General features: G+C 46.8%; 1 protein-coding gene and 1 pseudogene across 1 annotated transcript in view; both read left to right on the top strand.

Annotated features, from left to right (window-relative positions):
• Positions 1-8,000: 8,000 nt before the first annotated feature.
• LOC124029072 lies at positions 8,001-10,879 on the top strand (annotated as a pseudogene).
• A 2,568-nt stretch (positions 10,880-13,447) lies between these two features.
• LOC124029071 (glycine-rich cell wall structural protein-like) overlaps positions 13,448-14,714 on the top strand; it is a 1,572-nt gene continuing 305 nt past the window's right edge. The window contains exon 1 of the mRNA XM_046340920.1: positions 13,448-14,714. This exon is cut by the window's right edge and continues 305 nt beyond it. Coding sequence (XP_046196876.1) covers positions 13,448-14,714 — 1,267 coding nt within the window.

The raw sequence follows: 14,714 nt of genomic DNA, 5'->3' as shown, positions 1-14,714 counted from the left end.
TGGTTGAGCTCAGGCTGTAATCAGTGGGCCTCAGCTTTCACACACATACACACACACACACGCTCTGACACTAGATGAATGAGCACTGTTTTAGCCAAGCACACTGACTCTCTTTCACCATACATAAACCCTGTTGAAAAGAGCTTTTTTTACCTCAACTGGAGGCCTCTCCCATTGGATAGTATACACGGCAAAGGTACGCTACTACCGTAAAGACAACACAGGTCTGTGAGTGTGTGTGTGAGTGAGTTAGTATGTGTGTGTGTGTGTGTGTGTGTTAGTATGAGTGTGTGTGTGTGTGTTAGTATGAGTGTGTGTGTGTGTGTTAGTATGAGTGTGTGTGTGTGTGTTAGTATGAGTGTGTGTGTGTTAGTATGAGTGTGTGTGTGTGTGTTAGTATGAGTGTGTGTGTGTGTTAGTATGAGTGTGTGTGTGTTAGTATGAGTGTGTGTGTGTTAGTATGAGTGTGTGTGTGTTAGTATGAGTGTGTGTGTGTGTGTGTGTTAGTATGAGTGTGTGTGTGTGTGTTAGTATGAGTGTGTGTGTGTGTGTTAGTATGAGTGTGTGTGTGTGTGTGTGTGTGTGTGTGTGTGTGTGTGTGTGTGTGTGTGTGTGTGTGTGTGTGTGTGTGTGTGTGTGTGTGTGTGTGTGTGTGTGGCCGGCCCCTGGGAATGATGGATCTGAGTGTCTCTGATGTGTCTGACAGACTGAGCTGATGCTAAACAAGACATTATAATGTATATAAACACCATCTCATACAGTGGTCTCCTGAACAGTATTATGTCATTCCTTTACCAGTAGGAACTATGTCTGGAGTTGGACATAAACTTCTCCAGTACATATGTATATAAATATGTGTTTGTCATTAGTCGTCAACAGATTCATGGGCTCAGCATCTGGCTAACCCGACCATACAGATCGGGTATTATGGGAAATGGGCCCGGCTGGAGGAAAGCTTTTCTGGTGATAAGGCTGAGGAGAAAGAGAGAGAAAGAGAAAGAGAAAGAGAAGAGAGAGAGAGAGAGAGAGAGAGAGAGAGAGAGAAGAGATGCTGGATCTTAAACACCACTATAACCCCTTGGCAGGTCTAAAACCCATCGCTTCATGGTTACCAACAGCCGCCATCTCCTTCCACAACAGAGACAGTGGGTTTCAGCGCCTGTGAACTATGGAAAAAAATGTGCTAGAGTGTCTCTATAAACCCGGCAGGCCTCTCCACAGCAGAGCTTCAGATAGACAGTGAACCATGGCCAGCTGCCCTCTGACTGGTCCTGTATGACAACACACAGCTGTGCCGCGGTGCACAGTGACAGAAAGCGAGTCGAGACATAACATGGCCTGGCCCAAGAGACGGTCTGGAACCATCGGCTGCAAGTGGAGGGATGGAGTATCAGTGTGGGACGGAGCCTGAGTAGACAGTGGAGAGAAAGGCTTTGTTTGAAAAGGAGAGACCTTATATGACATTAACAGTCCGCCACTGGATCGTATGTAGTGACCATTAATCAGAGGACACACAAACAGGGCTATTGGCCTGGCAGACATCCTGTGTGTGTGTGTTAAACTCAGTTGTTGCTAGGGAACACAGGCAAAGTGCCAGGAGGGTAAGTGTACAAGTCCATCACTAAAGTGAGTTACCTCTCTCTGTCTCTCTCTCTGTCTCTCCATCTCCTTCTCTATCTCTCTCTAACTTCCTCCATATCTCTCTGTCTGAACTGGGACATTTTCTGCTTCCATGAATTGTGTACAGATCCTTGCGACATGGGGCATGCATTATCATGCTGAAACATGAGGTGATGGAGGTGGATGAATGGCGCGACAACGGGCCTCAGGATCTCTGTGCATTATCATGCTGAAACATGAGGTGATGGAGGTGGATGAATGGCACGACAACGGGCCCCAGGATCTCACGTAATGTTTCTATGCATTCAAATCAATAAAATGCATTTTTTTAAATAACATTTTATTTAACTATTTAACAGTTGGCCATCGAAGGTGAGCATTTGCACAACTGCAGTGGTGAGGATTTTTTTTTCTCAGGATGACGAGATGTGCTTCCCTGAGACGGTTTCTGACAGTTTGTGCAGAAATTATTTGGTTGTTCAAACCCACAGTTTCATCAGCTGTCCGGGTGGCTGGTCTCAGACAGTCCCGCAGGTGAAGAAGCCGGATGTGGAGGTCCTGGGCGTGCGTGATTATACGTGGTTTGCAGTTGGGAGGCCTATTGGACAAACTGTCAAATTCTCTAAAACAACGTTTTAGGCGGCTTATGGTAGAGAAATGAACGTTCAATTATCTGGCAACCGCTCTAGTAGACATACCTGTAGTCAGCATGCCAGTTGCACGCTCCCTCAAATCTTGAGACATCTGTAGCAAATTTTAGAGTGTCTTTCTATTTTCCCCAGCTTCTTGATATGCCATACCTGTCAGGTGGATGGATTACAGTTGAAGTCGGAAGTTTACATACACCTTAGCCAAATACATTTAAAGTCAGTTTTCACAATTCCTGACATTTAATCCTAGTAAAACATTCCCTGTCTTAGGTCAGTTAGGATCACCACTTTATTTTAAGAATGTCAAATGTCAGAATTATAGTAGAGAGAATGATTTATTTCAGCTTTTATTTCTTTCATCACATTCCCAGTGGGTCAGACGTTTACATACACTCAATTAGTATTTGGTAGCATTGCCTTTAAATTGTTTAACTTGGGTCAAACGTTTTGGGTAGCCTTCCACAAGCTTCCCACAAAAAGTTGGGTGAATTTTGGGCCATTCTCTCCTGACAGAGCTGGTGTAACTGAGTCAGGTTTGTAGGCCTCCCTGCTCGCACGCGCTTTTCAGTTCTGCCCACACATTTTCTATAGGATGAGGTCAGGGCTTTGTGATGCCTCCCAATACCTTGACTTTGTTGACCTTAAGCCATTTTGCCACAACTTTGGAAGTATGCTTGGGGTCATTGTCCATTTGGAATACCCATTTTGCGACCAAGCTTTAACTTCCTCTGACTGATGTCTTGAGATGTTGCTTCAATATATCTACATAATTGTCATTCCTCATGATGCCATCTATTTTGTAAGTGCACCAGTCCTTCTTGCAGCAAAGTACCCCACAACATGATGCTGACACGCTTCCACGGTTGGGAGGGTGTTCTTCGGCTTACAAGTCTCCCTCTTTTCCTCCAAACATAATGATGGTCATTTTGGCCAAAACAGTTCTATTTTGTTTCATCAAACCAGAGGACATTTCTCCAAATGGTACGATCTTTGTCCCCATGTGCAGTTGCAAACCGTAGTCTGGCTTTTTTATGGCGGTTTTGGAGCAGTGGCTTCTTCTTTGCTCAGCGGCCTTTCAGATTATGTCGATATAAGACTTGTTTTACTGTGGATTTAGATACTTTTGTACCTGTTTCCTACAGCATCTTCACAAGGTCCTTTGCTGTTGTTTTGGGATTGATTTGCAATTTTCGCACCAAAGTACATTCATCTCTAGGAGACAGAATGCTTCTGAGCGGTATGACGGCTGCGTGGGCCCATGGTGTTTATACTTGCAACACTATTTATTGTTTGTAAAGATGAACGTGGTACCTTCAGGCGTTTGGAAATTGCTCCCAAGGATGAGCCAGTCTTATGAAGGTCTACAATTTTTTTCTGAGGTCTTGGCTTTCTTTTGATTTTCCCATGAAGTCAAGCAAAGAGGCACTGAGTTTGAAGTTAGGCCTTGAAATACATCCACAGGTACGCCTCAATTGGCTCAAATGATGTCAATTAGCCTATCAGAAGCTTCTAAAGCCATGACATCATTTTTGGAATTTTCCAAGCTGTTTAAAGGTACAGTCAACTTAGTGTATGTAAACTTCTGACCCACTGGAATTGTGATACAGTGAATTATAAGTGAAATAATCTGTCTGTAAACAATGGTTGGAAAAATGACTTGTGTCATGCACGAAGTAGATGTCCTAACCAACTTTCCAAAACTATAGTTTGTTAAGAAGAAATTTGTGGAGTGGTTGAAAAACTAGTTTTAATGACTCCAACCTAAGCGTATTTAAACTTCCGACTTCAACTGTATGTTGGCAAATGAGAAATGCTCACTAACAGGAATGTAAACAAATTTGTGCGCAACATTTGAGAGAAATAAGCTTTTGTGCACATTAAACATTTGTGGGATCTTTTATTTCAGCTCAACATGGAACCAACATTTTACATTTATATTTCTGTTCAGTGTAGTATTTAATAATACTTACTTCGAGAACATTTGCATATAAATGTTTGCATGTGAAAGGTGAGTAATTATACCTGAATTATGTTGTTATAATGCTATGTTTCTGCGTGTGAGAACATGAGTGTGCAGTGATATTTCTACAACGATAAAGTGTTAGTAATTTAGGCCTGGTGGTAGGCTATACGCTATAGGAACATTCACTTAACACACGTAAGCCATTTCAAAGACTTGCTGACACCAGAAACGAAAGAAGCAAAGGGCAACTCTTTACACTTTGTTCTGTGAAATAGTATAACTCCCGAGAGGGTCACCACAGTCTCTCCTGTGAAATAGTATAACTCCTGAGAGGGTCACCACAGTCTCTCCTGTGAAATAGTATAACTCCCGAGAGGGTCACCACAGTCTCTCCTGTGAAATAGTATAACTCCTGAGAGGGTCACCACGGTCTCTCCTGTGAAATAGTATAACTCCCGAGAGGGTCACCACAGTCTCTCCTGTGAAATAGTATAACTCCCGAGAGGGTCACCACAGTCTCTCCTGTGAAATAGTATAACTCCCGAGAGGGTCACCACAGTCTCTCCTGTGAAATAGTATAACTCCCGAGAGGGTCACCACAGTCTCTCCTGTGAAATAGTATAACTCCCGAGAGGGTCACCACAGTCTCTCCTGTGAAATAGTATAACTCCTGAGAGGGTCACCACAGTCTCTCCTGTGAAATAGTATAACTCCTGAGAGGGTCACCACAGTCTCTCCTGTGAAATAGTATAACTCTTGAGAGGGTCACCACAGTCTCTCCTGTGAAATAGTATAACTCTTGAGAGGGTCACCACGGTCTCTCCTGTGAAATGTAACAGTGGTGCTGAGGTTCTTGGAGAAATCTATTGAACAGTTAGATTGATAACATGACAGCCATTTGGTTGGTTATTCAATGGTTTAGGATTGGAACTTGAGCACCACTTGGTCAATACTGTTGTTAAAGCCCAGAGAGACGACCACCGATCCCTTTTGTTTGTTATGGGCAATGGAAAGGTTTCCAATATTTGCTCATTTAAAGCAGAGACCGTCCAGAATAATACAGAACTGTGAGAAGGACTTTATTGCATTGCAGGTCGGTTGAGAAAAAAAACTATTTACTGGTGTAGTTTCAAAATGGCAGACTTCTTAGTATAGGGCCAGGTGCTTTTCGTGACCAAATGACCGGACCAGTTGATTTGGGCTTTGTATTCTATTCCCTTGTATTGACGTTCAAAGAAAGTTCATAACAGTTGAAAAGGATGATGAATGAGAACATCAAGCCTGCGTTAGAGGAAAGACCTGTGGTAATGGCCAATGTGTGAATACTGTGCAACAGGTGACTTCACTGTTGGGCTTACATCCTGTATAGGTTTCCTGCAGTACTGTTGGCAGGAAAGAGCAAGTGCTTTCCATAGACAACAGCAGGAGTGGCACCACATGCAGGTGTGACATTATTCCTCAACAGTGTCATGAAATCTGGCAGATGATAGTTATCGCTGGAAAAATGTATGACTGTTGCACATATGGTCTTTCACTTGACGGCATCTTGTAGCTAATATCTAAAGTGTTAAAAAACTAAACTGAAAGTGGTGCTCAAAAGCATGCAGCTGAGAACAGGGTAAAGGGATCCTTTCAGATTCAAAAATAACAGTAGCAGCATTATTATCCCTCAGAAGAAAGTCGTATCTTTTTCCCAGGGGGCCTATATTTGTAGATCAGGGATTGGGCAACTTGTGGGAGAGGGCCACAAAAAAACAGAACTCATCGTGAGGGTCCGCGTACCCAAATCCATACAAAATAACATTTAAAAAATTGCTGCAATTCTACACAGTTTGACCACAGGGGCTGGAGAAACAGTTGCTGTTTTAAAGCAAGATTGCAGTAATTCTACACAGTTTGACCACAGGGCCTGGAGAAACTGTTGCTGTTTTAAAACAAGATTGCAGTAATTCTACACAGTTTGACGACAGGGCCTGGAGAAACTGTTGCTGTTTTAAAGCAAGATTGCAGTAATTATACACAGTTTGACCACAGGGCCTGGAGAAACTGTTGCTGTTTTAAAGCAAGATTGCAGTAATTCTACACAGTTTGACCACAGGGCCTGGAGAAACTGTTGCTGTTTTAAAACAAGATTGCAGTAATTCTACACAGTTTGACCACAGAGCCTGAAGAAACTGTTGCCGTTTTAAAGCAAGATTGCAGTAATTCCACACAGTTTGACCACAGGGCCTGGAGAAACTGTTGCCGTTTTAAAGCAAGATTGCAGTAATTATACACAGTTTGACCACAGGGCCTGGAGAAACTGTTGCTGTTTTAAAACAAGATTGCAGTAATTATACACAGTTTGACCACAGGGCCTGGAGAAACTGTTGCTGTTTTAAAGCAAGATTGCAGTAATTCTACACAGTTTGACCACAGGGCCTGGAGAAACTGTTGCTGTTTTAAAGCAAGATTGCAGTAATTCTACACAGTTTGACCACAGGGCCTGGAGAAACTGTTGCTGTTTTAAAGCAAGATTGCAGTAATTCTACACAGTTTGACCACAGGGCCTGGAGAAACTGTTGCTGTTTTAAAACAAGATTGCAGTAATTCTACACAGTTTGACCACAGAGCCTGAAGAAACTGTTGCCGTTTTAAAGCAAGATTGCAGTAATTCCACACAGTTTGACCACAGGGCCTGGAGAAACTGTTGCCGTTTTAAAGCAAGATTGCAGTAATTATACACAGTTTGACCACAGGGCCTGGAGAAACTGTTGCTGTTTTAAAACAAGATTGCAGTAATTATACACAGTTTGACCACAGGGCCTGGAGAAACTGTTGCTGTTTTAAAGCAAGATTGCAGTAATTCTACACAGTTTGACCACAGGGCCTGGAGAAACTGTTGCTGTTTTAAAGCAAGATTGCAGTAATTCTACACAGTTTGACCACAGGGCCTGGAGAAACTGTTGCTGTTTTAAAGCAAGATTGCAGTAATTCTACAGTTTGACCACAGGGCCTGGAGAAACTGTTGCTGTTTTAAAGCAAGATTGCAGTAATTCTACAGTTTGACCACAGGGCCTGGAGAAACTGTTGCTGTTTTAAAGCAAGATTGCAGTAATTCTACAGTTTGACCACAGGGCCTGGAGAAACTGTTGCTGTTTTAAAGCAAGATTGCAGTAATTCTACAGTTTGACCACAGGGCCTGGAGAAACATTAGCAGTTTAACAGTTCATTTCCTGCAATTCTACACATTTTTGCATAGGGTGGAGGCAAATGTTTGCTGTTTTTAATATGATAACTGATGATAAATGGGCCCCACCCTGGTCAGTAATTCCACCATGCTTACTACAAGTTTAGATAGCTGTCCGCTAGACTAACTTACAAATTGAAAAAAAAATGACTGACATGGGCTAATCGAGTGACTGCGGATGCAAAAACAAATTTCGAATTTGCCCCAATGTATTTTATTATTCTAACTCTCCACAGTACGTTTTGAATTGGTCTGCAGGCCCCCAAAAAGGGGGCCGCCAGTGACCCATCCTTACTGTAGATAACACTGTTGTAATAGAGTATGAATATTAGAAAGCGTAGGACGGTTGAGTATGTAAGATTAGAAAAGCTTGTACTTATCGTAACATACTATGCGGTCTGGAGACTACTTTTATAATAGAATCCTTAAGAATGATCAGCAGATTGTAAATCTCCAGGTCTGGCACAACACCGCCCTCTGGCGTCAGAGACGCAACATTGCGGGGTTGTAAACTGGCTCGGTGGGTTACGCATGCGCGGAAGTTCAATGACCTGCACATTTCAAACCTTGGCGGCGGGTGGAAAAATAAATCTGACCGAGAAGAAAATACAATACAACAAAAGGATATAACTCAAACGTGCAAAGATGACGAGCACACTGAAAGGCATTACCCTGAAAGGCAGCGCTGAGCTTGTGGCCGAGTTTTTCTGTAAGTATTTCACCGACTTTTGCTTTATTTTGGCCTGATCAGAAAGGAAAGGCATGCGACTTGAACACGGCGATGGTTTTCTCTGCGGAAGCTAGCCATCTAACGTTGTTACAACCATCGCATCCGTATTTTCCATGACGATAAGTAATATGTATGTCCTTACATGCGAGTTTGCTATGCTAATATATCCATACGTGTGTAATTGTGCCCCTTTATGCATTGAGACAATAGTGTTACTAGTTAACTAGCTAACCACCTAACGTTATGTTATATTATGTTATGTTATCCTGTAGCATTCGGGATCAACAGTATCCTGTACCAGCGAGGACTCTACCCACCGGAGACGTTCTCCCGAGTCGCCCAGTATGACATGAGCCTTCAACTCACCACTGACACCAAGCTGAAGAACTACCTGACCAACGTTGTGTCACAGCTCAAAGGTGCAGTATGAAATAAACTCGGTTGAATGTAACGCACATGCGCAGAACGTTCTAATAAATGGGGGGGGGGGCAGAGGTCAACACTGACAGACACTTTATAGCAGGACGATCTAACCTTTGCTCCAGTCACTTGTGTGGCTATTAACCCTATGTTATTTCTCACAACGTCAACTGAGGTGTTATATTTCACAACTTACTGTGTTGATTTTCTCAATTTTGATCAATGTTTTCGTTCCCTCAGAGATGCCAGTATTTCTGTTTCTGCTGTAGAGACTTGTGTCTCTGTGTTACAGAGTGGCTGTTTGACTGACTTGTGTCTCTGTGTTGCAGAGTGGCTGTTTGACTGACTTGTGTCTCTGTGTTGCAGAGTGGCTGTTTGACTGACTTGTGTCTCTGTGTTGCAGAGTGGCTGTTTGACTGCACAGTGCAGAAGCTAGTCCTTGTTATCACATGTCTGGAGACTAGTGAGGTGCTGGAACGGTGGCAGTTTGACATTGAGTGTGACAAGAGTGCCAAGGAGATCAGGTACGGTAGGATACTTCAGCAGCAGTGGTACCTGACCACCACAAACACACAAACATGTGACGGCCTTTGTGTGTCTCTTCTCTCAGCGCTCCCAGGAGAAGTCCATCAAGTCCATCCAGGACGAGATTCGCTCAGTCATCAGACAGATCACCGCCACTGTCACCTTCCTACCCCTGCTGGAGACTGCCTGTGAGTAGTGTGTGTGTGTGTGAGTGAGAACCAGTGTTTCCATTGGCAGTTAAGGGCCTGCTTTTGGCCAATAAAAAAACAAACATAAAAGCCAACCAATAAGCACATTTCTGGACACTTTGTTGCCAAGCAAATATCCCGATGAAAATAAAAAACATTTTATAAATCAGTTTTTCCGTGCAGAGAGGTTGGTTCAGGTTGTCTTTCAATCAAATAAGCTCTCTACTCTCCCTGCCTGTCTGTCTGGAGCTTGACTTAGCAACCTGCAACATTCTATCAATTTGTACCTGACTGCAAGTGTTCCCGCCTATTGTGTTCGTGACAGACAGTTGTTTACAGGCGGGAAGTGTTCCGGTATTTTATGACGTTTTGCTAGATTCATCTCCCTAAAAGATAATTTCCAGACGTTTTGCTAGATTCATCTCCCTAGAAGATCATTTCCAGACACCATACACCCAGGAGGATTATTTAGATAAAGCGATCTTCCTCAAGTCGTTACCTTTTTTTATTTTATATTTTATAAAAAAAAAAATCTAGCTAGTTAGTTTTACTAGCTACTGTACCAAGGATGGAGGCATCGACAAGTGGGAAAATAAATATTCTGTCCTAAACACTGAAACTAAGGATAATGACAAGCCAGATGGAGGGAGATGTGCAATAAGCTAATGTTCACCTGTAAGGCTCATTCCTCTCTTCAGTGTTTATGGGCACATAAAGTGACTGCATTAAATGGATTTCTATTTTATCTTCTAAAATCTGGTCGGACGTTTGACCGGCACATATTCTTCTTAACAGAAATGTTCTTGATGCGCCTTGATAACCCCTGAATTTTAACCCCTCTCACCAGGTGCCTTTGACCTCCTCGTTTACACCGACAAGGACCTAGAGGTGCCCGACAAATGGGAGGAGTCGGGCCCCCAGATCATCGACCAATCGGAGGAGGTTCGTCTGCGTTCCTTCACCACCTCCATCCACAAGGTCAACAGCATGGTGGCCTACAAGAGGGCCAACTCAGCCTAGAGCCTTGACCTCTAACCTGCCGCCCCCTGTACATAGTTATCGCTCAATGCCACATCTTTCCTGCCGAGTACAAAAAAGGAACGTTGGAGATGGACTACAATCGATCTACAAATCATAATCCATAGTAATTTAGGATCCAATGTGATTTGTAGGTCAGCCAGTCTGCAGTCGCCGACTGCCATCTCAAACGCGCACAATGGCAATGAGATAATACATACTACGCTTACCCTTTCCTACCTCCACCTCTCATATCTCTGCCTGTATATCTAAAGTCCTTTATACTGATTATTCTGTCGTGTCATTTTCTCTGTGTATTGGGGAGGCCTTGTTCTTCCTGACTCACTGCTTTGATGTAAATATATTGCCTGTCAATGGTCACCGATCTCTTTTGGTCCAATGCATTTACTTCCTTCTGAACTCTACCTTGTGATCTATCCAGTACTTGAGCCTCGCTGTTTTAGAAGCTAGTGTTTTGTGTGTTGTATTTTTAAGAAATGTTCCTACAATATATAAACGTTTCCATTTGATCATCAAGTCCGTGTTTCACCACTGCGATGGACCAGACGGTGGCGACGTAACCCGGGTTTCAGTCCCGGGTGGATATCCACCATCTATCTCTACATGTAAAATGAATGGTTATTTAGACCAAGTCCGTGTTTCACCACTGCGATGGACCAGATGGTGGCGACGTAACCCGGGTTTCAGTCCCGGGTGGATATCCACCATCTATCTCTACATGTAAAATGAATGGTTATTTAGACCAAGTCCGTGTTTCACCACTGCGATGGACCAGACGGTGGCGACGTAACCCGGGTTTCAGTCCCGGGTGGATATCCACCATCTATCTCTACATGTAAAATGAACGGTTATTTAGACCAAGTCCGTGTTTCACCACTGCGATGGACCAGACGGTGGCGACGTAACCCGGGTTTCAGTCCCGGGTGGATATCCACCATCTATCTCTACATGTAAAATGAACGGTTATTTAGACCAAGTCCGTGTTTCACCACTGCGATGGACCAGACGGTGGCGACGTAACCCGGGTTTCAGTCCCGGGTGGATATCCACCATCTATCTCTACATGTAAAATGAATGGTTATTTAGACCAGTGTGACGTTATATCCAAAGTTTGCACAGATGACGAGAGCACAAAGATAACAAGCAGTATCCTTTTAATGGGATGTTACCATTCAACTTGTCTCACAGTGTTCATCAGTCAATGGGGGGAGGGGGGAGTCTAATCTCTTTCTATAGGAGAAACCCTTTCTGAATGTCATCACCTCAGCCTCCACTAACAACCAACAGGTCCTGTGACCTCTATACTGTGGCTGTTCATAGTCATCTTTATAGGTGCCGTGCCTTCACATGCAACACACGGGTCTATCATTGGTGGAGAAGCAACACATGATCTGTTTTGACCAATCAGACACCAAAGCACAGGGACAAGTATACAGTTACGGAGACTTCTTTAAGTACACAATACAACCACAGGAACCACATACATCTGCAATGAGAAAAGTGCTTCAGTTCGGACAAGGTTAAGTTCAGTTCCACGTGAATGACAGTGATACAGTCCACATGTCTGTACGTGACAACTACTATAGTATATTATGTGTGAATTTAAGAGGTTTGGGAAATGGAAAAAGTGATTTTCTAACAGAAAGGTGAGTGGGTGGTTTAGCAGTCCTGTATTGGAAAGAATATAAAAACGAATGAATCCCATTTTCCATGAGAAAGAGTATTGTTTTGTATGAAATGCAAAGGACCTTAAGGTGCAAATATATTTTAGGCTTCGGGGGTCAAGTGCTCCTTTCAACTCTAAAGATGCCCCGGCCCGGCCGTACACATTAACCATGTTTAAGAAGGGAACATCAGAAAGGGAGCTGGTCCATTATGGGGGACTACGGGGGGGTCAGGGAGCTGGTCCATTATGGGGGACTACGGGGGGGTCAGGGAGCTGGTCCATTATGGGGGACTACGGGGGGTCAGGGAGCTGGTCCATTATGGGGGACTACGGGGGGTCAGGGAGCTGGTCCATTATGGGGGACTACGGGGGGGGGTCAGGGAGCTGGTCCATTATGGGGGACTACGGGGGGGGGTCAGGGAGCTGGTCCATTATGGGGGACTACGGGGGGTCAGGGAGCTGGTCCATTATGGGGACTACGGGGGGGGTCAGGGAGCTGGTCCATTATGGGGGACTGGGGGGGGGTCAGGGAGCTGGTCCATTATGGGGGACTACGGGGGGTCAGGGAGCTGGTCCATTATGAGGGACTACGGGGGGGGTCAGGGAGCTGGTCCATTATGGGGGACTACGGGGGGGTCAGGGAGCTGGTCCATTATGGGGGACTACGGGGGGGTCAGGGAGCTGGTCCATTATGGGGACTACGGGGGGTCAGGGAGCTGGTCCATTATGGGGGACTACGGGGGGGGGTCAGGAGCTGGTCCATTATGGGGGACTACGGGGGGTCAGGGAGCTGGTCCATTATGGGGGACTACGGGGGGTCAGGGAGCTGGTCCATTATGGGGGACTACGGGGGGGTCAGGGAGCTGGTCCATTATGGGGGACTGGGGGGGGGGGGGTCAGGGAGCTGGTCCATTATGGGGGACTACGGGGGGTCAGGGAGCTGGTCCATTATGGGGGACTACGGGGGGGGTCAGGGAGCTGGTCCATTATGGGAGACTACGGGGGGGGGTCAGGGAGCTGGTCCATTATGGGGGACTACGGGGGGGTCAGGGAGCTGGTCCATTATGGGGGGGTCAGGGAGCTGGTCCATTATGGGGGGGGGTCAGGGAGCTGGTCCATTATGGGGGACTACGGGGGGGGGTCAGGGAGCTGGTCCATTATGGGGGGGTCAGGGAGCTGGTCCATTATGGGGGACTACGGGGGGGGTCAGGGAGCTGGTCCATTATGGGGGGGTCAGGGAGCTGGTCCATTATGGGGGACTACGGGGGGTCAGGGAGCTGGTCCATTATGGGGGGGGCTTGTCAGGGAGCTGGTCCATTATGGGGGACTACGGGGGGTCAGGGAGCTGGTCCATTATGGGGGGTCAGGGAGCTGGTCCATTATGGGGGACTACGGGGGGGTCAGGGAGCTGGTCCATTATGGGGGACTACGGGGGGGTCAGGAGCTGGTCCATTATGAGGGACTACGGGGGGGTCAGGGAGCTGGTCCATTATGGGGGACTACGGGGGGGGGTCAGGGAGCTGGTCCATTATGGGGGACTACGGGGGGTCAGGGAGCTGGTCCATTATGGGGGACTACGGGGGGGGGGCAGGGAGCTGGTCCATTATGGGGGACTACGGGGGGTCAGGGAGCTGGTCCATTATGGGGGACTACGGGGGGGGTCAGGGAGCTGGTCCATTATGGGGGACTACGGGGGGGGTCAGGGAGCTGGTCCATTATGGGGGACTACGGGGGGTCAGGGAGCTGGTCCATTATGGGGGACTGGGGGGTCAGGGAGCTGGTCCATTATGGGGGGTCAGGAGCTGGTCCATTATGGGGGTCAGGGAGCTGGTCCATTATGGGGACTACGGGGGGTCAGGGAGCTGGTCCATTATGGGGGGTCAGGGAGCTGGTCCATTATGGGGGACTACAGGGGGGTCAGGGAGCTGGTCCATTATGGGGGGGTCAGGGAGCTGGTCCATTATGGGGGACTACGGGGGGTCAGGGAGCTGGTCCATTATGGGGGGTCAGGGAGCTGGTCCATTATGGGGGACTACGGGGGGGGTCAGGGAGCTGGTCCATTATGGGGGACTACGGGGGGGGGGTCAGGGAGCTGGTCCATTATGAGGGACTACGGGGGGTCAGGGAGCTGGTCCATTATGGGGGACTACGGGGGGGTCAGGGAGCTGGTCCATTATGGGGGACTACGGGGGGGGTCAGGGAGCTGGTCCATTATGGGGGACTACGGGGGGGGGTCAGGGAGCTGGTCCATTATGGGGGACTACGGGGGGGGGTCAGGGAGCTGGTCCATTATGGGGGACTACGGGGGGTCAGGGAGCTGGTCCATTATGGGGGACTACGGGGGGGTCAGGGAGCTGGTCCATTATGGGGGACTACGGGGGGGGTCAGGGAGCTGGTCCATTATGGGGGACTACGGGGGGTCAGGGAGCTGGTCCATTATGGGGGACTACGGGGGGTCAGGGAGCTGGTCCATTATGGGGGACTACGGGGGGGTCAGGGAGCTGGTCCATTATGGGGGACTACGGGGGGTCAGGGAGCTGGTCCATTATGGGGGACTACGGGGGGTCAGGGAGCTGGTCCATTATGGGGGACTACGGGGGGGTCAGGGAGCTGGTCCATTATGGGGGACTACGGGGGGGTCAGGGAGCTGGTCCATTATGGGGGACAAGGGGGGGGGTCAGGGAG

The sequence above is a fragment of the Oncorhynchus gorbuscha genome, unplaced genomic scaffold, assembly GCF_021184085.1.
Source record: "Oncorhynchus gorbuscha isolate QuinsamMale2020 ecotype Even-year unplaced genomic scaffold, OgorEven_v1.0 Un_scaffold_5396, whole genome shotgun sequence".
Lineage (NCBI taxonomy): Eukaryota > Metazoa > Chordata > Actinopteri > Salmoniformes > Salmonidae > Oncorhynchus > Oncorhynchus gorbuscha.
Note: the sequence above shows the minus strand (reverse complement) of the source record. Positions and strands in the feature narration are given on the sequence as shown.